Here is a 26,107-nt window from a genome sequence, read left to right as displayed (position 1 = left end):
CTTTACCGCTCGAGCAAATTTTTGCATAACTAATCCATGCCGCTGGAGACTATACCTGATTTTCATGAGAATGAAATGAAAACAGAAAACAGCTAGTACTTCTACATGTGTACTTTTTTATTGCGAGAGAATCTACTGAATACAGATTACAGGTTAATGTCCTTCAATTTCAAATGTTTAAACCTTTTTTTTGAAGAAAACCTTGCACAAAATCAAACAGTGGTGTGTCGTTTTCTGTCATATTCCACAAACGGTCAATAAGAACAAATAAACGAAAGAGCTTGATAATGCCAACTCGATTAAACACCAAATTACTTGACTGATTAACACAGAAATAGGTAACAGTCAGAAGGGAGAAGTGCGAAACAGATCTTAAGGGTGAGAAAGCTGAAGGATCGGAAGGCTTTCAAGCTGTTTAAAATATATATATGTTTGTCACAATTATGAATCCCCTCTGTATTAGCCACAGATCAGTGCCAATATCACGTTACAAACAAACAAAAAATGAATCGCTAAAAGTCATGTTATCAATGTGTGTAAAGGGGGTAAGTTTCTAAGGAAACTGTGGTGCTGCTTCAGTGGAAGAGTATAACAGGGTAATTTAGTATTATCAACTGAGTTGATAACGTGATTTGGCGACCGTTAGGAGTGTAAAAGCCAACGTTTCGAGCGTTGGCCCTTGGTCAGAGCGACGAAGGGCTAACGCTCGAAACGTCAGCCTTTAAACTCTTTACGGTGACCAATTTACGTTATCAGCTCAGTCAGTAATATTTAATTACCCTATTAATGTATGTAGTCAGTTTTGCTCACAACAAAAGACAGAATTCTTTTTTTAATGAGCATGTATCACAAAGAGACCCGATATCCCTCGGGATCGATGTTATGTGTATCCTCTAGGACCCGCAATCTTTCGTTGAGTTTGGCTTTAGCGGGAATCGCGTCCTTTTTTAGCTTTATTTGAGAGAGTAAATCTGAAACAGAGACAAATTTCATCCATTAAAGGTTATTGATGAGAAGCATCGCTTAAAATTGGCATTTCACGGGATTTGACCCACCGAACACTCGCTATAATCCACGATCAGCCGTTTGAATTTTATCGGCGCGAAATTAATAGCCGAACGCATAGTTATACGCAATGTTACGCCGTTATTCACACTTGTTTCAAATAGAGACGCCTCGAGACAGGGTTAGATTCACTTCTATAATAGTAATTGCGCATGTGCGTGAGAAAGCCGTATGAGTTGCACCGGATTACAATCGCCTTATTTACGACATGCGTTCATAAAAAGGCGTCTACTCTGTAGTCATTATTTGGCCTGTTACCTCAAGCTTAGACGCGTTTCCTTGACCAATTCGAAACACAAATACATGTAGACGCAAACTTACCATGTGTTGAAGTATCAGATTGAAGATAATCGTCGAGAGTTCCCCAATTGTCAATAAATCGCTTAATAAGGAAGTACTGATTCAGTGGAGTTCCCAGGAAGCTTTGCACGCTCTTATTCGAAGGTTTCTTTAAAATTTCCGTCTGATGTATTATCTTGTGGAGCTCTTTCAAGTAATCTTCTTTTTTTGCGACGAATGCATCCAATTCCGGCAGTAACTTCTCTTCGAGTCTTAAAAGTTCACTGAAAGCGTTTTCTTGAACAGGAGGCTGGAAATCCTGCGCCTGCACTGTTTCTTGTAGCCAAAATAATCCTAGGAACAAGATCATAAAATTTATCATCCTAGTCAAACTTATTGTACGTAACTTAATTTGAAGTAATCGACTCAGACTTCGAGCTACATGTAGTAACTCTCAATATCAACAACTATAGAAATCTTTCATCAATAATGTATAACATGTTGCTTGTGCTTTCATTTTTTTCTTGAAAACAACCTGCAGAAGACAAAATTAAGCCTCCACTGGACAGTGATATGTAATCTAATTTTTTTTCTTTCTGGTTCCTCATTGAAAAGTTTAACTTTTGAGTTCAAGGTATCTATCTCTTGCTGTCAGTGAAAGAAATAAACATGCGAATAGATATATCAGTACAGAAGCAGAAGTGAAGAAGTCCAGAGGTTTAACGAAATTTTAAGCCCTACGGTATCGATGTTTTCTTGAAGATTGTAATTAATTTCAGGTAAAATGACTTAAGATAAATATGAATTTTGTAAGCCGATTATCTTGCGGAAAAGGAAAATTAATTCACATTCCTTAACGATGATCTTTTCCCTGGTCACTAATAAATGTTTTAGCATCATCAGGTTACGAGAAGACCGGAAATACTCCAAAATACTACAAAACAAGTAGTAGCTAGGGTGGGGTAAGGATTTGTTTGGCCCTGTTTCAGTTCTTCAAGACGAGGCTATTGTACATGCGCTTTACAGACAAAGCACCATGGCGGGGACTTCATGATCAGGAGATGAAGACTGTTTTTTCAACAAAAGCAGCTCTGTTTCACCAGGTATGGACGAATTTACCCTCCAGAAACGTTTGGTCATAAATAATAGTGCGTCCTACGTCTCTTTCTACTTTCTTGTTCCGCTTATGTCCGTGATAAAATGTAGTCTTGTTTATCAATGCACAAGCAATCACTTTGGCCGGTACGCCATACAGTGTATGTCTGGTAAACTTAGTTCGTTTTATGTCAGCTGACCCAAACATTTCATGAAAAATAATGAAGTGCGAATGTTTGCCGGTGATTTCTTTTATAAAAGTTGAATTTTCCGATCGCCTTTTGTTGGCAGAAAATATTTGTGTAGTTCATTTGAAATTGTAAGCCGGTTCTGTTTTTGTCAGATCAGATCAAGTTGAATCGTGCTGTCGAAAGGATCGATGAATAAGATTTGTTTCACTACATTTGGTTTATTACCCTTTTGAGAAACGTGCTCTCTTTTCTAGTGATACTGGTAAAGATCGGAAGGAATTATGACGACAAACTTTACCTTGATCATGAAGGATACCACTTGTTTGCTCACCGCATGTTTGGGTCGTAGTTTTGAATGTCGAATTTATTGTTACTTTTTTCGATACATACGGTCTTTTGACCTTAAGGACAATACAAAAACCCTGTAACGACTCGTAACGTTAGTTAAAATCGGCATTCAAAAAAAATTTTCTGAAGGATTCCTTCAGTTGGTTTTAGTCGTGTTTACCATGTACAATTTCGATTTTCTTCAGTATGCCATTCTCACTAAACAGTAAATAAATTAATTAAATGAAAAATTAAAAACTGAATTTAGTGATAATTAATTAAGTTCTTCCTGTCTGGTTTTATCAGGAATAGGAATAAACACTTTTAGGAACTTTGTCCAAAAAGATGGCTTCCTTAGCAGGATTTCAGTACACTCCGGAGAACATGCAAAGGCTGGAAAAGGTGACATAAACTTGATCTTTTTTTCAAATGTGAAGTCAAAATTCTAGATAGGTTTTAGAGTTTTTTGGCCTGTTTATGGACAGTTAATTTTAAAAGCAAGCTTCATGAAAAAATTGAATGTACCTGCACCTTTGTCTCTATGACCTTTGACAGACAAAATCTGTTTTATTTTTACTGGTACCTTAATTGATTAAATTAAAGCAACACAAATCTTTCATTCTCAGGCATTGCAAACAATGCAAGATAGAGGAATGGAGTCAGATCCACGCTATGCGCAGTTGATGTCATTGCTTAGAGCAAAACCTACATCTGTTGACATGTCAGATGCTGGCCATGGCCTTCAACTTCCTCCTCCTTCAATGCCGATGGGTATAGGAAATATACCACCAGGGACTGGAATGGGAGGAGACATGCAAACAAGAAGTTCTCCAGCTCCAAATTTAATGTCTCAAGCCTCGCAGAAAGCTCATGGTTTCTCCTCTCCACAGTTGTTACAGCTCAGAGCACAGATCATGGCTTACAAACTCTTAGCTCGTAATCAGCCTCTTCCTGAACACATACGTATTGCCATTCAAGGCAAATCACCATCTGTTAAACCAGCAGGGTCAAGTATGCCCAGTAGTACAGTTCCACCTCAGTCAAGTCAGTTACCTTCTAGGACTCAGAATCAACCTGGAAATCAGTCAGCACCTCAAAGTCAGGCAAATATTGGTGCTGGAAGCTCTACAACATCTCCTGCTGGTCCTGTGCCTAATCAGACAGCTTATAATGTCCCTGGAATGACAGCTGGTAGGGTGCTATCTCAATTAAATTAATTGCAATTAATTTTGTTCCTTGACAAAAGGATGAATCTTTGAAATATAAATAAGGTGAGTTTCAATTCCTCATTGGGACTCAAGTTTCCTTAATCATATCCTTGCACCTACTGCAAGAAATCTATCTTCTGCCACTAAGCTGAAAATTTATTGCCTTCAATGCTCTGCATTTATTTCTGTTCAGGAGGTCTTTAAGTTTTCTAAGCCTGTAGCATTCTAAAGGACACTTGTCAGACATGAATCTACAGGGATGGGTGTTCATCAGGCATCAGTGATTCATTGTCCTGAGCTGTCTTCTATGTGTTTTGAATTCTCTTGTTACTTCACACTTTCACTTCTTAACCCTTTCACTCCCAAGATCTTATGAGTAATTCTTTTAATATTAGTTTGGAGAATTTGGTATAGGATTAACTAATTATCCCCTAATTGATATTTTTCTTTATTCACATCACTTTTCTGCTTGATTTTTTATTTATATTGTACTGAGAAATTCTGTCTTGGTCACTCATTGGAGTTTAAGGGTTATTGAAGACCATCTACTCAGCCTAGTACAGGGTCTGGCTTGTTCACAGATTCTCTGTTGTGGCTGAGTTGGTTGAGTATCAGAATTGGCTTGAATTGGGTTTGAATCATAATTCACTGAAACTCAACATTAGTTTATGACAATTTTATCTTCTTTAACCAGCTCAACAGCTACAGAGCAAACAGGCGGTAGGAACCAGCCAATCAACAACACCTGCATCATGGGAGGCAGCCAAAGGTGCCGCTGCCAGTGCTATTGCAGCAGCAACTCAGCAGCATAAGCTCAAAGAGCAGCAACGGCAAGCACTTGCACAGCAACAGCAACAGCAGCAGCAACAACAGCAGCAGCAGCAGCAGCGCAAGGCACAGACCCCAGGAACATCTCAAGGAGGGATACAGATGCCCAGTAAGCCTCGCTTGGCACCAGTGGCTAAACCTGTTGGACTTGATCCTGTTACTATTCTGAAAGAAAGAGAAAACAGGTATGACTGCTCCCAGCTTTTGTATTAACTGATTTGGAGTTGAAGTTGAAGTTGAAGTTGAAGCCATTAGAGGGTTCAGCCAACTATTTAAGGCATTGACTCTGATGAGGCTGAGATGTTCAGTCAAGATTGACAGTAAAATATGATTGGTAACAAAGCCAGGTTTCTACTTGCATTAACCTACACCCTTTTCCTCATACATGTAACCTTAAAGAAAACCTAATGGGTAAAGAATAATACTGATATTACATTACATGTATATAGTTTAAGCCCTTTTTTCATAGCAAATCTTTTTATGAATTTTTAGTCCCTAAAAAGTCACTTCAAAGGGCAACTTGCATTTGTACATGTAATACATACATCAGGTTTTCACGTCAGTGACACAGAGAGATATAGATGTATATATCTGCTATTTTTGTAAAATTTCACATGGTTTGATGAGTAGTTCTTCGGTACATTTTTTTTTTTTTTGGGGGGGGGGGGGAAATAATTGTATCTCAGAAAATTTTGTTTATTCCCTAAGGTGGTTTAGTTTGTGTGACCTTACTAATCAATAATTGAGGATGGATTTAAGCAATAAATAACTTTCTTTTGCCACCATTGTACTGAGTAAACTATGTTGAATTTTAATTCACTTTTTTGACAAGCATTGTGAATGTAAATCTTGCACAGCAAGCATATAAATTGTCTGTACTTTACTTAAGTGTATCCCACATTAATATTTCTTTGTACATCTTCCTTGCATTATTTGTTCAGAATACAGGCCCGTATTGTACAGCGCATCAGGGATCTGGAAGGTCTACCAGGGAGTATTCCTGATGATCTGAGAATGAAAGCAATGATTGAATTGAGAGCACTCAGGCTGCTTAACTTCCAGAAACAGGTTTGCTTACAAGAGTATTGTAATGTTTTGTGGAAAGAAGTGTTGCCACTAAGTGTTTCACATACATGTAGCCACTAGCTACAGTATGTGCAGATTGTAACCACTGTTAAACTAGACTTAAAATAATTTCCTTTATTCTTGTGACATTAATGTTTGATTCATTGGCAATACTATAAGGAGAAACTAGAAGCAAGTCACTTTTGGGGTGTGAGGGGTTAACAGAAGGTTTTGACAAATCAATTTTTTTGTGTGTGTGATTAGTTAAGAGCAGAAGTTGTAGCCTGCACAAGGAGAGACACTACATTGGAGACAGCTCTTAATTCAAAGGCATACAAACGAAGTAAAAAACAATCCCTACGTGAGGCAAGGTATGTTCGATACCTGCAATTTCTATCATCATCTTGGTATTCTTTAACATGACAGGATATAACACAGGAAATACAATGTGTAAGGTTTAGAGCTGAATGATCAGAGATACAAGTACAGTTTATATGTATGACAGGAGGGCATGGATATCAATATGTACACACACACACAAATAAAAGATATAAATAGGAGGCATCGTTTAAGATGTTTGTAAACTGTCCTCAAGCAATTAAAATAATCTCTATACTGAATTGTTCGTGTTTTGAGAATACATTATTATTATTACACATTATTGCAAGACTGAAGTTGCTAAGTCAATGTTATCTTTGAAACACTACAATTAGTTGTCTATTGTCATGTCTACACTCGGTCTTTATTAGCTTCTGTTAAGAATGTGCAAGTTCTTTCTTTTTATATAACTATGGATCATTCTTTTTGTCCTTCAGGATTACAGAGAAACTTGAAAAGCAGCAGAAGATGGAACAAGAACGCAAACGTAGACAAAAGCATCAGGAGTACCTGAACACAATATTGCAGCATGCCCGTGACTTCAGAGAATATCATCGTTCCATCCAGTCCAAGGTGGTGAAGCTTAACAGAGCTGTGATGAGCTATCACTCCATTACAGACAGAGAGAAGAAGAAGGAAGAGGAGAGGATTGAGAAAGAGAGAATGAGGAGACTTATGGTATGTTTTTGTCTGGTCTGTGTTTAACCCTTTAACTCCCATGAGTGATCAAGACAGAATTTCTCCTTACAATATCAATACAATATCAAGCATAGAAGAGATGAGAATATAGTAAAATATCAATTAGGGGATAATTGGTTGATCCAATACTAAATTCTCTGAACTAATATTATAAGAATTGTATGGCAGACAGTAAGGAGAATTGCTAATGAGATCTTGGGAGTTAAAGGGTTAATGCCAAAATCATTTATATGGAATGTTTGATTTGAATATAACAATGTTATGACAATGTTATGAGTCTGTTAAAGATGGGTAGTTTCAAAGAAACTTCAGATTGATATGATTTCAAATTAGGTTGAATCGCTTAAGTTCTTAAGGAATCCTTTTTCCATATTCAGAGGCAAACTCAGAGCAGTAAAAAGGTTTTTTCATTTGTTTCATTAACACAATTGTACTCACATTCACAAATGGATTTCATGTTGCTGTGCATCAGTAGTAGATCACAATTTTCAACAGTAAATGGTTAAAACTAAAAAGTGGCACAGAAGAGGTAGCCGAGAGTGTTACTATTGTTCCTATTACATAACCTCTTCTGTAATTTATTACTGTACCCAGCTTAAAACTTATTCGCTCTCTTATTTCTATTTACAAACAGGATGCTATTGACATTGCTGATCCTAGCAGTATGCAGGATGCGTGTCATATGAACTTTGTAATAGACTTTGCTTATTGTAGAGTCTCTGTGGCTCAATGATAGAGCATCGGAGCACAGAATCCGATTCCTCATAGGGACTCAGAATTTTTTCTTTGTCCCATGCTCGTGACAAGATGAAAAACATCTTTCTCAACATAGACTCTCTTTGTGTAATATGATAACAAAGCAAACGTTTATTTACGGTGACATCATGTATGCATCTGTTCTCCAATAGATCATAACTGAGAACCAATCATGATGTGTGTGTAATTCAGCTCATCATATGAATGATAATGTACACAGTACATGGTGTTTTGTTGTGACTATAGGCAGAAGATGAAGAAGGCTACAGAAAACTGATTGACCAAAAGAAAGATAAGCGTTTAGCTTATCTCCTGGGACAGACTGATGAGTATGTAGCCAGTCTTACAAAGATGGTACAACAACACAAGAGAGAACAGAGAAAGAAACAGTTGAAAGAAAACAGGAAAAGGAGAAAGTCCGACTATGATGATGATGAGACACCAGAAGGTAACAGGCATGTGCCTGTTGTTGATACAGAGACTGGTTTGGTGCTTAAAGGAGAAGATGCCCCCATAGCTGACAATCTGGACTCGTGGCTGGAAAGTCATCCAGGGTACGCAAGGTTTTCATTATTAAATGTACATGTAGTAGCTGTGGAAGTAAGAAGAGGATGTTCTCTATGTCTGAATCATGAGTAGCTCACACTGTTGAGGTAGAGAATTTTCCAATCTCTAATCTCAAGCAAAAGGTTCATTATTGTCGCAAATAGTTTAGTCTGGCAGGTATGTCACCATTGTGGTCTTTGATGGATATATTGCACTACATGGGTATCTTCATGAAGTTGTGGAGAGCTGTTAAATGCTGACAGTCTAACCATCAATTATGAAGAATTGTAGATCTCATGTCCAATTTCTCTTTTGTTATTTACCAGATATCAAGTGGCTCCTCGTCAGGAACAGGAATCTGATGATGAAGAAGAAGAAGAGGGATCAGTTGAGGATGCTGAAGGTGATGACGAGGTTGAAAAAGAAGCAGATGAGAAGAAAACTGAGAAAGAAAAGAAGAGAGAAGAATATGGCAAAGATGAAGAAGATGTTGAGGAAGAGTGAGTATTAAGTATAGAGTTTTAATGAGAGTGATGATAAATATACTGATTGCCTCTCTGCACTTCATTGTATATTTTTTGGCCTAAAGACAATGCTGTCTTGGAGATTAATTTGATTCTTTCAGAATTTATTTTTATATTGTTCTTTGTAAGATCTGTACCCTTAACCATAGATTTCTGTTGCCCACAGAGCTGATGATCCAACTGTTCTGGAAAGCCGTCAGTATTATCAAATTGCACATAGCTTTCAGGAGGATATCACTGAGCAGCCAACTATTCTTATTGGTGGAAAACTCAAAGAATATCAGGTATGTTTTTTTTTATATCAAATATTATCCAATACCATAAAATCATAGGTGTAACACTCCTTCAATTGCTTTGATTCAGTTGTGTTACAGGCTGTGTGTATAGCCAAAGTCAACCACTTTATCTTTAGTTGTAAGTGCTTATTCTCCCAAGTATTCAACATGCATTTTTATTTTAATGTTAGTTCTGAGAACTCGGTGTTTATTTGGTGTATTGCCTTTGTTTCCTTTAGTATATATGGTCAGATTATAATTTATAAAGGAAAAAAAAATAATAATGAAAATTACTTTTAACCCTGAACATGTTTTATAGCACTTGTACTGTAGGCTAGTAGGGCTGAGTAAATCAGTGATTTCCAAATAATTCAAATAAAACATGCTCTTTAACCTTTTATACCCTAACATCAGTATGCTTATTCTCCATACTATCCTTTATACATTTCCTAAGGTGCTGACAAGGAGAATTTGTTTGCTGGTCAAAAGGTTCCTTCCCTGCTGACTATCTCCTTTATTCTCATGACCTTTATGTGTGATTCAGGAGTGATATTGTAGGGAGAAATTAGATGCTGGTCACTCTTGGGGTTTAAAGGGTTAACATACAATCACTTGGAGTACACATGTACTTTGCACTTAATGGAGTTCAAATGTTATAATGTCACTGCATTACTTTGCATACAGGAAAATAAAGTTTACAGCCCAAATTGTTCTGGCCTTATCTGATGCTTATAAATATTGCCTTCTTTTCAGATGCGAGGTCTTGAATGGCTGGTCTCATTGCACAACAATGCTTTGAATGGTATCCTTGCAGATGAGATGGGTCTTGGAAAGACTATTCAGACAATTGCCTTGTTTGCCTACCTTATTGAAGTAAAAAAGCTCAATGGACCATTCCTTGTTATTGTTCCTCTCTCGTAAGTACAGTGTTTGCTGCAGAATCTTGTGAAGTGTTTTTCTTTTGTTTTATTTTTACTGATCACTCCTGATTTGTGTGATCTACAGGACACTCTCAAACTGGTTGTTGGAATTTGAGAAATGGACACCTTCAATTATTGTTGTAAGCTACAAGGTGAGACAAGATTTCCCAAAAAGTTCTGGTTACCCAACTGTTGGTCCTGTCTGAAGCTTGAACCCTCAAACTCATGCATGGCAGTCCAGTGCTCCTCAACCTGAGTGTTCCGGGTGGCTAATCATTCAGATAATGTTTTCTTGCAGGGTTCACCCAACATGCGTCGTTCAGCTGCTTCTCAAATCAGAGGAGGAAAGTTCAATGTTGTACTTACTACTTATGAGTATGTGATGAAAGACAAGTCAGTCCTCTCAAAGGTAGGCTACATTCTGCTGAGAGTTAAGATTTGGGTTATTTTCCTCTTAGTCAAAAGAATTGACTAAAAGTTTCTGAAAATTTGAGAATGTATTTTGAACCTATCTATTTATCCTGTAAGTAATTAGTTTTTGTTTGTGTGTGTGGTATGTAATGAAAAAAGGAGTTGTTTTGTGTTTTATGTGAAGAAAAGGAGATTTCCTTTAACGTAACCTCAGATGCTTTAATTGCTAAGATATCTTGGCAAATCAAATTTACTCCTAAAATTTTTGTTCATTCAAAATCAGGTGCGCTGGCGATATATGGTGGTGGATGAGGGCCATAGAATGAAGAATCATCACTGTAAATTGACACAGATCTTAAACACACATTATGCTGCACCTCACAGAGTGCTGTTAACTGGGACTCCCTTACAGGTCTGTTTCTTTGTTTTTACTAGTTTAAGCCACATTTTACCTCTGGCTGTAGCAATGCTTTCCATCAGCAAGTTTTTTTTCCTGACCATTACCTTTACTTACTCCTAAGTGTAGGCCACTCATACAAATGATATTATAGGATTAGCTTGATGTTTCAATTTTTTAATACCTAGACATTTGAACTCTGTCAAATATGGTGGTAGTAAGTCCTATCTTCTATACTGCACACTTTTTAAGACCTGTCAGGAAACTAACGTGTATGTCAGGTGTCGGAGGTGTGCAACACTAAACCAGGATTTCGCTAACACCATTAAAGATCAGTTCTTGATGAGTGGGGTTTGATAGTAGAACCTGGAACACCACTGTACATAAATAACAAGTATTATTGACAATTACACAGACACTATTTAATGTAATGACAGTCCTGGTTTTCTTTTATTTTTATTGTCTGTTTTGTTTTTCTGAATTTCTCTGGTTTTTTGTTTTCTTAAACTTTAGAATCGTCTGCCAGAGCTGTGGGCACTATTGAACTTCTTGCTACCAACAATCTTCAAGTCTTGCAGCACTTTTGAACAATGGTTCAATGCACCTTTTGCAATGACTGGTGAAAAGGTAAATGCATGTACATCATTAATAGTAATTCTCAAGCTTTCTTGTTGTTGTCCATTCTATTGGAACCCATCATTTGTATTTACATGTATTTGAATACATATATGTTATTTGCCGGCTGGGAGGTCCGTATGGTGAAAAACTGTGACCGAGGTCTTGAAAATACTGCCCGAGGCCGTAGGCCGAGGGCAGCATTTTCAAGACCGAGGTCACAGTTTTTCACCATACGGACCGACCCTTAGCCGGTAAATAACATATTTATTGTTTTTAAACTTGACGAAATTCTTTCCGAAAGAACCCGAATGATTTATGGCCGTAAATACGGCAAGATCTTCCATAAACTGAACAATTTTTGAGTGAGTAAATGGTAGTTAAAACAGAGGTGATGCAAATTTAAGAGAGATGCCTCAGCGAAACATTTTCATTTCGGTAACGATAAAGGTGATTTAAAAGGCTTCCAAACAAACTTTGAAACATTATTTTTACAAGTATCTGTCACAATCTGACACCTGTCAATTAGAGAGCGCGCAAGAAAAAAAGAAGCGTAGGAACATTTGAAAACCAACAGAACTTAGTTTGGCAAGGACTGTCACGACAATGTTTTCTTCAAAATCAGTAAATGATCTAACGGAAAGTATTATTCACTCTCATCGACCATTCATTCATGTACGAAGATTTACCTCTGTTCATTAAGTAAACAGCGAGGAAAGTAATTGTGAGTAAATTCAATTTTTTTATTTTGAAGTTGTGAGAGTTTGCTCGTTTGTTTGCTGTAATGGCGTGTTTAACTCTGATCTTTCCTTCACAAAAACTAAATTCGAACGGCACACTCCAACGAGACACAAGGGAATGTAATGCGACCTTTTCTCAAAAAATTCCTTCAATTTCTGTTGTGCAATTTAAGGTACAAATGTCCAAATTGAACGGAATTGGAAAGACTCACCAGGAGCATATATTTGTTGTAGAACTTAAATTAAAACTTCGCTCGCTCTTTCACTATGAACAAATTGCTCGAGAAAATTCAGATATTAAATGAATGAAAGTTCCATCGTTCAGTTTAACTGTAACCAAATACCTCACGTTTCAACTTTCTGGGTACTTTTTGTGAACGATTAAAATTAATTGCAGACGGTTTTTAGGCCGCTTGTCAACCAACGTAATGACACTGTTGTTTATACAAATTCATTCTGAAACCAATATTTTTCTGTCAACCAAAGTGATTTGATAGAGAGAAAAGAGAGGATTCATAAGTTATTTATCGGCTTGAGGTAGTGACCGAAGTGTTTGCTTAAAAATACTGCCCAGCCGGAAAACGAGGTATATTTATGAAAAATGACAACGAAAGTTGGGATGTACTCAGCGACTCACGAAAGCGTTACCGTGGCCCGTGGGCAGAGATAGGAAAATACTGACCGGGTAAAGAACCAATCAGATTGCAAGATTCGTTACCGTGCCCTCTGAAAAAACAATAAATTGCTTTAATTTCCACCTTTGTGTATTTTGTGGATGTAGGTTGAACTTAATGGTGAAGAAACCCTTTTGATTATTCGCCGTTTGCATAAGGTGAGTTGTTAACTTGGTAATGTAAAATCAACCATCTTTTAAAAAGGATTTCTTTAAGAAATGTAATAATGATTATTTTCCACATCCAAATGAGGTTCAAAATCTGGACAAAGAATTCTCGTCCTTAATGCAATGAACACCCCTCTTAAAACCTTTTTGTGAGAGACATACTTGTAGAAATAGTGTTTCCTTGAAGTCAAACAACCAACTTTCAATTTGTTTTCAAAAGGTTTTGAGGCCATTCTTGTTGCGTCGTCTCAAGAAGGAAGTAGAATCACAGCTACCAGAAAAGGTATGTTCATGTAAATGGCACCAACAAAAAAACAAAAAAACCAAAAAAAAAAAGGAAAAAAGATTTGAAACATCTTTTGTTTGATGGTCTAGCATCCAACACAAGAGGACTGGAAAGACTTCCTACTTGTTCATTTTAGCCTTTACACTCCCAGAAATGACTGAGAAGGAATTTCATTTTACGGATTTGATACATTGTCTGATGCAGAAACTTGATGAGCAGAAATGAAAGTATCAACAGAGAATATTTGTTTGATTTATATGTAGCATCAATTCTCAAGCTAAAATGACAAGAAAATTGTCGCAGATAGTGGGAAGAATTTATGTAGAGATCTTGGTGGTAAAAGCGTTCAGCAATCCAAGATATTTTTTGTCCATTTGTAAAAAAAAAAGTGTTGGAATCAAAACTTTCCTTGCCTAACATACCTGTAACATTTTTTGTCCCCATAACAAGGTGGAATATGTTGTCAAATGTGACATGTCATCACTTCAGCGTATTCTTTATAACCATATGCACAAGGCAGGAGTACTGTTAACAGATGGATCAGAGAAGGACAAAAAGGTCTGTGTATTCACTGTTGTGTTACATATGTTATTTGGGGAGAACTGCTGCACTTAGGCCTTACTTAGTAAAGTAGGTTTATTAGGATGGACAGGAAAAATTAAATACACACTGAAGTACTCAATCTTTAAATCCACATAACATGTACATGTAGTTTCGTCTACAAAAACCTTGTCAGTTGGTATTAAAATACCAATACCAATAAAAATACCAATTTAATGACCAAGTGGTCATAGATAAAACTAGTGTGTAAGTTATGGATCACACAGTTAAGTATGTAAGAAGCAAAGAAATAAGTCATAATTTATATTTATGAAGTGATGTTTTGTTTCCTAAAAGTTAAGAGCAACTTTATTCAAAATACATTAGCACACTGTTTCAACCATGAAAGAACAACATGTCATTCATGTTCTTGAATCATTGGTGTACAAAGTGTGCTACATTATTCAAACCCAGGGCTACACTGAATTCTCGAGCATTAAAAAGCACTTTGAGTGGGTTCGGTGGTAGAACCTGGAATATTTTCTTTCTGGAATATCTCATTATCATTGTAAAGCTTACATACATGTATTGAAATGTGAAGCCTTGCTGACATGGCTGTTTTTGTTCATGTAATCATGGTAGGGCAGAGGAGGAACCAAGACTCTGATGAACACTATCATGCAGCTAAGAAAGATTTGTAATCACCCTTTCCTCTTTCAACATATTGAGGTAAGCATGCGTCTGATACACCAGTACTTTGTTTTTACTCAAATTTAGTTCTGAATCAATTCCTTAACCCTTATCACCCTAACATCAGTATTGATTTTCCCCAGACTCTTCTTTATACATTTTCAATCAAAGCTTCTTAAGTGATAATCTCCTTTATTCTCTTGATCCTTAATGCATGATTCAGCTGTATTTCTGTAAGGAGAAATAAGATGCTGGTCACTCTTAGTTTCAACTCAGTTGCAAGTTTCTCTCCTCTAGTTCTGGGGCAACACCTGTTTACTTTGTCTTCATGTCTCCTTGAATTTCTTTCTTAAATTGATTTTTGCTTTTGCAGGAATCCATGGCAGAACATCTTGGCTTTCCAAGTGGAATTGTTCAAGGGTGATTATTTCTTGAGCAATTTTCCTTCTATATTCAGTTCCTTCCACTTTATACTGTAAATGGAATATATAGTTGACAATGTTTTGCTAAAGTTGTCCCTCTGTTCTAACAGCCCTGATGTTGTAAGAGTGTCTGGCAAGTTTGATCTTCTGGACAGAATTTTGCCAAAGCTCAAAAGGAAAAACCACAGGTATATGTCTTTGGTAGTTTTCTTCTATCAAGGGTTTAACATACAATATACACTGGCATGATCTACATGTTATGACTTTTTCCTGCAAAAAAAAAAAAACAAAACAGCAAACATGCCCTACCCCTAGCTCTTTCCCTTTATTAATTCCTAGCTCTTTCCCTTTATTAATTGCATGTTTTTGCCCTCAAATTTCAGCCAAGTATCAGACAGCATTGATGCTGGACTTGTATGATGTACAGTTGTACTTCATGTCTAAAACACAATTTACTTTAAAACTACAGCTTTGAAATTTTTGTAAATATTAGCTTGGTAGGCCATGTATGGGTTAAGAAGAGGCTTCTTCCATAGTTTTAAGTGACCATTTTCTTCACATATTGCAATTTATTTTTGTGTCAAAAAGGCTTAGAAGTCTTAATGTCAATTTTGTTGATTTATATGTCACTTACACTTGTGTCTATTGCTCCCTTGTAGGGTGTTGTTGTTTTCACAAATGACCCAGCTGATGACAATTCTTGAGGATTATTTCAATTGGAAAGGTACATGTACCTGTTGCTGAATGGTATAGTGGAAACTGATGCTAGTCTGTTATAGAAAAAGTCAGAACTTAATTATAAAGACCCACAAGATTCCTTCTCCACCAATTTCCTCTGAACGTCGATACATTGCTTAGCAGAAAGGCAACGAGAAGAAAGAAAAATATTGACGTTGGAGACACAGCTGTACAGCTGTAGTTTGATTTGTTACAAGATTTAGAGTTAAATTTTTGAGTAATGTATGGTAGACCTTGCAGAGATTGGCCTTGTATATTATGTTAAACTTTTTTTCTTTAAATTTTCTTAACTTGTTAAGGATTCCCTTACCTCCGCTTGGACGGTACAACTAAAAGCGAGGACAGAGGTCAGCTGCTGTCCCTGTTTAATGCCAAGGACTCACCTTACTTCATTTTCTTGCTGAGTACACGGGCAGGAGGACTGGGGCTGAACTTGCAAGCTGCTGACACAGTGGTGATTTTTGACAGTGACTGGAACCCACACCAGGTTTGTTGCTGCTAAAATCACCCTTAAAATAGAATTTAAAGTTACTGTGGTTTTTTTCAGACCTAGTTATTTTAGTGCGTAATTGAATGGTTTGCAACAAGCTTGCTGAACAGGGATAAACTTTGCATTTTCAGTTGAGTGGATGTAACTGCAAGGGAGGGGGGAGGAAACACGCTTGAGAGGAGGAACCCCGTGCGTCAATTTTGTGTGTTTTATCTCTCATGCATGACTTGCCCTTTGCGTTCGCCTCGCTCTCTCTTCGGGTCGTCTTGCGTTAGCCTAAAATGCTGTCTTATATTCGCAGAAATGCTGTCTTATATTCTGTCACTGAACTACCAACTTGAGTTGGGTAAGGTAACGAATCCGGATTCGTTACCTTGCCCCTTGAGTCACATGTATTTACAAGGACAATCTGGTGGAAGGATTACGAAAATGAACTGACGCTGAACGCTTCGCGACAAAACCACGTAATGTCACCAACATCAGAATCCTTCCTTTATTATAAATCTAACACAGCATTCAAAGTTAACAAAGGGTAAAACAGAAGACCGCTTCATACGTATTTCGCGCGCGTTTTTTTTAGTGCGTTTGAAAAAATTGCACACGTGTGCACTTTTTTTTTAACGCGCTTTTTGCGTGCATTTAGGGACAAGTACCTCTGAGCTGTACTGTAGATTACAATGGACTATCATTGGATTTTTTTTTTTTAACAAATCTGGCCAATCTTTTTATTCGCTTCTCTGCCGTCAAGAAGTCTTAATGAATATATTTGAACTTTCCGACTATTTTCTTGTTCTAGGATCTCCAAGCTCAGGATCGTGCTCATCGTATTGGCCAGAAGAACGAAGTTCGTGTTCTGAGGCTCATGACAGTGAACAGTGTTGAAGAGAAGATCCTTGCTGCCGCAAGATATAAGCTTAATGTTGATGAAAAGGTCAGTTTTCAATCAACACATCATTTTACTCTCAACTGAGTTCACTGCAGGTCAGTTGGCGGGGCAGTGAACAATAAAATTGGACCTGGCTGCTTTTGGAATCCTCAGATATTTCTTTTTCCCATGCACGAAGAAAATGTTCAGAAAACATCTATCTTTTGGCATGATTCTATTATTTAAAATTAACTTATAGAGTAACATCAGGAATGGAATGGATATTGAATTGCTTCTTGTGTTTTGTGTTGTTTTTTTTTTTTTTGCATAGGTTATTCAAGCTGGCATGTTTAATCAGAACTCCACATCAAGTGAACGAAGAGCTTTTCTGATGGCCATTCTCGACACAGAGAATGACGAGGATGAGGTAATGTACCCATTCTGTATGTTCATGCTTTACAGAAAGAACAGTGGCCCCAACTGAATTGCCTTAAAGTGGAATTGGCTTTGTTTGCCAAGTTTTATAGAGGAGTGGCAGTAGAAAATTGCCGAATTCAGCGAGCATTTCTTTAAAATAATTATGAATTTGTGGAAGTAGCAACACAATGCAACAAAGCAAGTTTGGAATTGAATTCACATAAACTTTTATTTTTGTTTCTTAGACTTCATTGGTAGGCAACCAAATCAGCGGGCTGCAAAGACAAACAGAAGTATGAGAAGCTCCACAAAAACTAATTATATTTTGGTAGTCTGCCCAGAATTCAAACATGCCTAGCCGATATTTTCAGTGTTAGCTCTACCTGTGATGGCCTTCTGAAACAATTGTGGCAATCATGAGTCAAAAGCAATCAGCCCCCCTTACCCCATCCCTTTACAAACAAACCAAAGTTCAGAATCATTAATTTTATTTGAAATTGTAGGAGGAAAGTGAGGTGCCTGATGATGAAACCATCAATCAAATGATTGCTAGGACAGAAGAAGAGTTTGAGTTGTATCAGGTAGGATCAGTTTGTTTTACACTTCATGATTGACTAAAGCAGAATTTCTCCTTACAATATCAATAAAATACCAAGCAGACAAGAGGTGAGAATAAAGAGAAATAACAATTGGTGGATAAATACTTGATCCAATACCAAATTCTCAGAACTCACATCATAGGAATTGTTTCGCAGACAGTAAGAAGAATCCGTTATGAGATCTTGGGAGGGAAAACGTTGACAACATGGGTGTTAATTTTTATCTTTTTTTTCTGTTTCTATCTTACAGCGTATGGACATGGAAAGGCGAAGACAGGAAGTCAGAGTGAGTAACTTTTATTGTTTATTATCTAGGTTCTGATTTTGCTGGAGAATAAAGAATGACTTAGAAGGGCTCACTTTTTATCATAATGAATAAATAAATAAATAGATAGACAAAAAGAGTTAAGATCTCGTTTGAAGAAGATGGCATTCGTTACGTGGAGCAGTTTGTAACAATAAAAATGAACAATAGCAAGGAAGGGGATACACTGTTTATGTCTCCATACGCAGCCCAACAGCATTGAGGTACAGAGATTAAATGATGAGTCTGCCAAGTCTCTGTGTGAGCTCTAGCCAGCGTCACTCATTTTGTGTAATTAGGAAAGACACTCTGCCCTCAATTACAGTATAGACTCCATCATGTATAGACCACCCTCGATCCCCTAACGCTGGGACTACCCTAGTCGTCTCCTTTGCAGTTGTTGTTTTGTCTCGTCTCGCAACACGTGACGAGATCAAACGCCAGCTGCGGAGTTAACCACCTTTTTTTTTTTCCCCTCCCCTCCCCTCCCCTCTCTCCCGCAATAGCAGTGTTAACTTTCACCCAACCACAAGCTTTCTGAGTTATCCAAAATGTAACTCAGCCTCTATTTGTTTTGATCGTCTCGTCAGGAAGCAGGTTCACTTCGTCGTCGCCCTCGACTGATGCAAACGAATGAGCTGCCTCGCTGGATTGTCAAAGATGACGCTGAGGTGAGAGCTTAGTAGAAACATGTTATGAATTCTTTGATACGTCATTGAGCGCTTTTTGATTGACTGACGTAAACCCAAGCCAAAGCAATGACAACGGCCAATCAGAACTCACAGTAAAAACAAGTAAACTGCGGAAAGCGCGGGAAAACGCAGGGGACCAAGTCACAATTGGTTTCAGTTTTGCATCTGATTGGTCAAGAGAAAGCCGAGAGTGTTCTGGACCAATCACAGCCCGAAGTAAAGCAAAGACCAATGCAATCCCGAATTACTTTTGACGCTCAATTAAAAATTGCTCAATGAGATAAATCATTGTGTCGAGTTAATCGTACTGAAGTTCTCTTGCATTATGAACGTGAAATCTGAATTAATTTTTGTAATATCTCTCAGCGCACTGCTAGAACCTGGCAGAAGTTCTCCATGCATGTCAGGCGTACGATGTGTGCGATAGTAACCCAAGGTCTCACTGTCACTAACAGAAAACTGAAATTCGATGATTGGTGTTTGACGACAATAGACCTTGGTACACAAAATATAATTTTCACAGAAATAGATTTTTAACCGTTATTATAGAGGTGTCTTTGATTGTATAAGGATAATGGAAATGTGTAACATTGGTACATGTACCTTCTTTTTCTGTTGAACAGGTGGAACGCTTGACTTGGGAGGAAGAAAGCGAGAAGATTTTTGGACGTGGGTCACGTGTCCGAAAAGATGTCGTTTACTGTGAGCATCTGACAGAAAGACAATGGCTGAAGGTATTCAAAGCATAAAAAAGAATCAATAGATACCAGGAGAGGTTCCAAGGGGTTGGGGGCGGGGTAACATGCAAATACAATGGACTAACATCTCATTTAGGGAGGAGTACCAAACCTCTTGGTGGCCTGATGCCACAGAAACTGGTATGAGATCCGGTGGTGCAGGCCATAGGTTTTATGGCTGACTACTTGGCTTAATGCAGGATGCAATTATTTATTGTTTGATTTGTTTGACTGTAGGCCATAGAAGACGGAAGGCTGGATGAGGTGGAAGAAAAACAAAAAGTGAAGAAGTTATCCAAGAAACGAAAACATGATCCTGGGGAAGAAGGAGACGTGCCGAAGGTAAGAATATTGAACGTAAAGCTTCATGATGTAAGTTTCTAAAGAAACTGTGGTACTGCGTCGATGAGAGAGTGTAATAGGGTAATTGAGTATTATCAACTGAGTTGATAACGTAAATTGGCCACCGTAAAGAGTTTCAAAGCTGACGTTTCCAGCGTTAGCCCTTCGTCAGAATGAATAGCGAAGGGCTAACACTTGAACATCAACTCAGTTGATAATACTCAATTGCCCTTTCCTGACATGTTAGAATCCTTTTGTCTTTTTCACTGAAGTTAATCATAATTTGAACAGGTTCTTGGTTTGCTGTTGGACTGGATAACTGCCAGATACTGAATTTGTTCTTTTCACAAAACTAGCGTAGGTTCATCAGATGATATTTTTTAAACTTGTTCAAATCTGATCAGAATTTTACAAAGTTAATACGGTTTTATTCGTCTTCTCTAGGTAAAGAAGAAACGAGGACGCCCACCAGCAGGTATGATATTTCTTTTCCCGACTTCTATCACTTTTGGTGCCCTGCAACTTACGATTGTGTTCTCTTTACAGTTAAACTTGCACCCAATCCCCCGGAGCTAACAAAACAGATGAAGAAACTGATGAAGTACATTGTGAGATATGTGGATGAGTAAGTATGAGATAATATGATGCTTAGTTAACAGGATCGAATACTGAAAGTTCTGCTTATTAACGCTTTACACTCTACCCATGTTCCCCGCTCTGTGCTCTGTTCTCTATGCATTTTCTAAGATGTTGATTGGAAGAAATTGTGTAACAATCAAGAGTTTCTTTAGGTGGTGATCTTATCCTTTATTCTCATGATCTAAACGTTTGATTTAGGGGTGATATTGTAAGGAGAAACTAGTTGCTTATCACTCTTGAATTTTCTTGGTCATTCTCAGTTCCACTTCTCGCAACCTGGCTGAAATATTCATGGTTCTACCAACGCGCAAAGAACTCCCAGACTACTATCAGATAATTAAGCAGCCTGTGGACATCAGAAAGATTCGGGTAAGATTCTTTCAGTTTTTTTATTGCACTGGTTTAACTGACCGTTTCAGAGATTTCAACTGCATCAGTCTTTAAATGAGGTTAAGGTCAAAGCCACTGATGTAAGAAAAGGCTTCGGACTTTTTTTCTCTTGCTCATAAACTCGTTGGATCAGTATCAGTATCTGGGCAACTGCCCACCTACCCCTCCCCTAACCCAACACTAACCTTAGCTTGTTGTCAATTGACTGTTGTTGAGTTAGGGGAGGGGTAGGTGGGCAGTTGCCCAGATGCTGATATTGATTCAACTCGTTTTAACAAAAACGGTTTTGCACTGGCCCTTCATTTTGACACTGAGTTTTCGGAACTGAGAGATGGAGTTTTTTTCAGTTTTTGGGCAAACAGACTGGACTTTTCAAGGAGGAACTTACCATTTCGTTCTGTTTGAACCTCCAGAGGAAATTCGGCTGATGAAGAGAACTTCTCTACTGCCTAAAAGAAATTTTCTTTTTGCAGTACCACGTGGTAATGCTTTCTTTTTCATTTATTTGTTCTTTTTCAGGAGAGAATCAACTCGCACAAGTATCGCACCTTAGATGACCTGGAAGAAGATTTCTCTCTCATGTGCAAGAATGCTCAGACCTATAACATAGAGGGCTCTATTGTATGTTTTAGCTATTGATTACTTATACAAATTTATTTCGTCTTGACTGAGATGCTAGACATATCACAACCGACTCAGTAGCTTGCGAGCAGGTCCGCATTAGGCGCGTCTCTCCGCACGCGGGAAGATTTGAGACGAGTCGGGTAGGGATTTGTTGGGAGTCTGGCACTAATAACTCATAATCAGTGCCAGACCCCTTGCAGACCTCTATCTGGCTCGAATGCTAAAGGCCGAAGAAACGCTTGTGTCGAAACGCTAATGAGGGCTACCGACTGACTAGCTATTCACGTAGTGGGGATAGTAATGGTAACGATATTTCTTGTTGTTCTTTTGATTTCAGATCTATGAAGATTCCATAAAGCTGCAGGTATGTCACGACGCCTTTAATTTTCAAGTAGAAGTGTATCTGTTTTCTGTTGTCTCGAATGCTTAACAATTGGTTCATACGTCAGCGTGCGTTCATCGAGATATGAAGCACGCGGGAAGTTTTGAGAGCACGAAAGATGCGTAAGAGTTGCTCGAGGCTAGCCGAGAGCAACTCTAGCTTCTTGAGTGCTCTCCAAACTTCCCAAGTGCTTCATATCTTGATGAACACACAGCTGACGTATGAACCAATTGTTTTATAACATTTTCAACCCGATGGAAAATTTTTTTTCTGGAGGGATTTGTTTGCTGACGTCATGAGCATGCACAAGAGGAATATGGTTAGACAAATTTACTAGCTATGTTATAAAAGCCATTGAAAAGTACTTTCTTTTCCCGTTCAAAATTATATTTCATAAACGAAGGCCAGTTTGCGAGGAGTAGCAAGATTTTTAAAGAAATCAGCAATGTGACTAAACGTTCATTTTCTTTTTTCAAGCTTGTGAATTCCCTCTTCCCGCCACAGTTTGCGCAGAAAATGCTAAACCAGATATTAAATTTAAACATCGAAAGATTCCTTCATGAAAGTAGCAAGTCCTAGCGTGTAATATTTTTTCTTTTTAGTCTATTTTCACGCATGCTCGACAAAAGATACAGGGTGGTGAGGACTTACAGCTGGCGCATTCATCTGCTGCGGAACCGGAAGTGGAAAGTGAGAAAGAAGCAAGTGAAGGAGAGGAAGATGACGATGTTAATGATTCGGTAAGAAAAACAGCATTTAAAGAGGATGGGAAGGGCTTTTGCTAGATTTGGGCGGAATATGGAATTTTAGGATGCGGCAAAAGCTGATAAAGTGCTAACATATTCGCAGATACTAATGCCATGTGTCTCTGTGTCCTTGCGGACTGTCTAAAATCTAACCGCCCGAACAAACATTTAGCTGTATCTCTGCAAACAACCAGGACTTCGTCACGCGCGTTTTCCCGCGCTTGACGTGTGTTCCCCTCCTATTGGCTCCATTGTGATATCCATTTTCGTTGACATTGGCTGTTGCGACTCATTTGATTTGGTTCTGCGACACTCCACTGGAAAGCCTCTACCAAGCTAATAAATGTGAATGTTCTCCCCTAAGTCCCCTTGCCGGTAAACACATAAAAAGGAAATCCAACATTTGACTTGAATTTGCGATTTCAAGATGCCAAGTTTCTTTTTAATTCATTTCATCGTCGTGGCTTTCTGAATACTAGCGTTGTAACCTAACTTATTCTGTTATTTTTTTATTTTTAGCTTTGTAGTGTTCTCTCCTAATTTTTGTGATTTTTGTTCCTGTTTCAGGATGGTGAAGAGGCAGAGTCTGTTGGTTCAGACATTGAAGGTCAAAATCTAAATTCTCCTAGCGCTTTCTAATACTTATCCCTTTAATTTTTTTAGCGACAAAGGTTTTTTCAATCAAATAATCATTTCTCTGTCCATGGTCACTGCATGGTATTGAAACTACGGATAAGCATTGGGTGTTATGGGTCACATAGCCTCAAAGACTTCACCTACCCCTCCCTTCTTTACAAATGTTTTTGTATGGTCTTTTTAGGTGGAAACAGCCAATCTTCTTTGAAGATGCGCATTAAACTTGGGAAGCAGTCGGTGGAAAAAGCCAAGGTTGATCTCAGTGGCGTTGTAAGTTAGGATTTGTTTTGCTCAATTCCTGTTGTAAGGTGAAATCTCTTGAATTCTATTAAGAGTGCAAGAGGCCTGTCTTGCAATCTTGAAACTTTCTCCTCTCTCACGATCTTTTAGCCTTTTGTTTCGCAATCTAGCCTCCGCGAATGGGAAATTTTTCATCGAGAAAACAGACAGTGTTCTGAAATGACCCCTTTTCGTGTTTGGTTTAACTTTTTCAGAAGAAAAAGCGCCGAGGGCGTCCACCCCGAATTAATCCACCTCCAATTCGACAGGAACCGAGTGACAACGAAATTGAGTCGTACCCACCTTCGGAGAAAGGCTATAGCAGTGAAGGAGTGAGTGAAATGTTTTTTTGCTCCGTTTTGATCAGATACCTCTCTCAAGTATTTTACTTTTAGTCCTTATGTAGTCGTCCAATTCTTAACTATCTACGTTCCTTTTGGGTATACTCCTATTTGCTTTCTGTTCATCCTCCCCAGCTGAATATCAGTTTTAGAAATGTACTTCTCTTACTTAAAATACCATTAGGCAAGTCAGGTGATACGTAATTGTCCTCAACACTCGAAATAATTACCCGGTCTGCGCCGGTCAAGTTGTCTGGTCAAACCTATTTTTGCTCAACACGACTCAGTTGCAAATTCTCTTCTTTCCCCATTCCCTTTGTAAAACAAGTACATTTACCACGCTTTCCTTGTACCTGTAGGATACGCACTGTCTCCCTTACGTCTATGTCCATTTTAGCTCAACTACTTGGATGTTAAATCAAGTAATATCTATTAGTTGATGTTTTTCTTTTTCCTGTCACCCTGGTGCTGGAAAGTGTATCGATATTCATTGGGTAACTTACGCTGTAACATTACCTTTTGACCCCTGACACCTTAATAGTGATGAGCATCTCATTTCTCCTTGCTGTATCACCCCTGAATCACACATTAAGGTTACGAGAATAAAGAAAATGATCACTAAACTAAGAATTTCTTGATTGTTAAACAAATTCTCCTCGTCAGCACCTTAGGAAATGTATAGAAAACAGTATGGAGAATATACACACTGATTTTAGGGTGTAAAGGGTTAAGAGCTGCGTGAAATTTAACATCGCTCTCTTTCTCAACAGGAGGGTTCTGATCGCGAAGACTACCCTGGCTCCTCACAAGAGATGGCTGCTTCTCCTTCACAGAAGAAACGTTCATAAAGACAAACTATCCTGACTAATGTCTCTGATTATTAATTTCTTTATTTTGGCTCGAAGTAGATTCTAACGTATGGAGTTATTGTGGGGAGAACTCTACTTAGAGAAGGCTTTGTAGTGGTAGACAGTTTTAGCCGTAAAGAAACTAAAGGGAATTCAGCCACAAGATCACCAAAAGACCCTATATCTAACATTCCCTTTTCTGGTGGACTTGAGTTCTGTTTGACTAATATTAAATGAACTTGTATTTAGCTCTTGTAAAAGACAGAGGTTAATTGAGGAAACAAACACTGGTTTTGTTTGGTGTCATGAGGACATCCTTGCGAAGTGTTTTATTAACATATCCAACTTCCATCGAAGTGTTAAGCAAATGAGGGTTTACCTGTTGCTAAACGCTTGTAGCACCAATCCTTATGCAAGTATTTGTCAGGGAATATCCAATGTTTTTCTTTTTTTTTTTTTTTTTACGTTTGTTGCTTATAATCCTCTGTGATTAGTTACCTTATGGGCACAAATCTCTCCTCTTTAAGTGTAGTTTATTTTGTGTGTTCGTGTCGCATCACCGACATGGGCTATCTAAGATTAAGTCCATCATTGTCAGGGTCATGTTTTGTTGTATTTCCCATCACAACTCTCGTGTTCCTTAGTTTTTATAGTTTTTTCCTTGGATTTAGGTATGTAGTGTTATTGTAAATATGTAATTCATTGACGAAACGTTTGAGGCGCCTTGAAAGCTTATTGTAAACACATGCCTTGGTTCAACTATTCCTCTTTAGTACTCCGATTTTGTCTATAAACTGAAGTTGAAGCGGTCAGAGTTTGTAATGAAGAACCGGAAATTATTATGTCAGGGGTCTACCAAATAAAATAAATGATAAGATAACTTCCATATGCTATTAAGCTAGATTAATTTTCAAGCGCCCTCCTTTGAGAAATGAATCGC

The 26,107-nt window shown here is 38.0% G+C and overlaps 2 protein-coding genes across 3 annotated transcripts; one reads left to right on the top strand and one right to left on the bottom strand.

Moving 5' to 3' along the window:
- Nucleotides 1-96: 96 nt before the first annotated feature.
- On the bottom strand, nucleotides 97-1,824 carry LOC113676863 (prolyl 4-hydroxylase subunit alpha-1). Its single transcript, XM_027193595.2, has 2 exons — nucleotides 1,387-1,824; nucleotides 97-971 (listed from the first exon to the last, which is right to left on the bottom strand). Exons 1-2 carry the CDS (start codon nucleotides 1,724-1,726, stop codon nucleotides 847-849), a joined length of 465 nt encoding a protein of 154 aa, XP_027049396.2. The 5' UTR covers nucleotides 1,727-1,824; the 3' UTR covers nucleotides 97-846.
- A 7-nt stretch (nucleotides 1,825-1,831) lies between these two features.
- On the top strand, nucleotides 1,832-26,053 carry LOC113676862 (SWI/SNF-related matrix-associated actin-dependent regulator of chromatin subfamily A member 4). Of its 2 annotated transcripts, XM_027193592.2 has the most exons (41): nucleotides 1,832-2,447; nucleotides 3,264-3,359; nucleotides 3,584-4,148; nucleotides 4,860-5,178; nucleotides 5,935-6,061; nucleotides 6,323-6,429; nucleotides 6,874-7,114; nucleotides 8,138-8,445; nucleotides 8,764-8,937; nucleotides 9,128-9,245; nucleotides 9,990-10,153; nucleotides 10,242-10,308; nucleotides 10,455-10,565; nucleotides 10,851-10,979; nucleotides 11,478-11,591; nucleotides 13,101-13,151; nucleotides 13,381-13,443; nucleotides 13,897-14,004; nucleotides 14,629-14,715; nucleotides 15,050-15,096; nucleotides 15,209-15,286; nucleotides 15,758-15,822; nucleotides 16,136-16,323; nucleotides 17,123-17,257; nucleotides 17,523-17,618; nucleotides 17,854-17,901; nucleotides 18,112-18,189; nucleotides 18,458-18,493; nucleotides 19,102-19,182; nucleotides 19,827-19,937; nucleotides 20,178-20,282; nucleotides 20,727-20,757; nucleotides 20,829-20,907; nucleotides 21,182-21,290; nucleotides 21,831-21,932; nucleotides 22,273-22,299; nucleotides 22,920-23,057; nucleotides 23,631-23,670; nucleotides 23,884-23,969; nucleotides 24,194-24,310; nucleotides 25,090-26,053. In XM_027193592.2, exons 2-41 carry the CDS (start codon nucleotides 3,303-3,305, stop codon nucleotides 25,165-25,167), a joined length of 4,785 nt encoding a protein of 1,594 aa, XP_027049393.2. In that variant the 5' UTR covers nucleotides 1,832-2,447; nucleotides 3,264-3,302; the 3' UTR covers nucleotides 25,168-26,053. The 2 variants fall into 2 exon arrangements, with proteins under 2 accessions (XP_027049393.2, XP_089043134.1); XM_089187008.1 differs by lacking the exon at nucleotides 17,854-17,901.
- The last annotated feature ends 54 nt before the right edge of the window (nucleotides 26,054-26,107 follow it).

Source organism: Pocillopora damicornis, chromosome 11, assembly GCF_964200805.1.
Source record: "Pocillopora damicornis chromosome 11, jaPocDami1.2, whole genome shotgun sequence".
Lineage (NCBI taxonomy): Eukaryota > Metazoa > Cnidaria > Anthozoa > Scleractinia > Pocilloporidae > Pocillopora > Pocillopora damicornis.
This window is presented reverse-complemented; position numbering and strand designations above follow the sequence as displayed.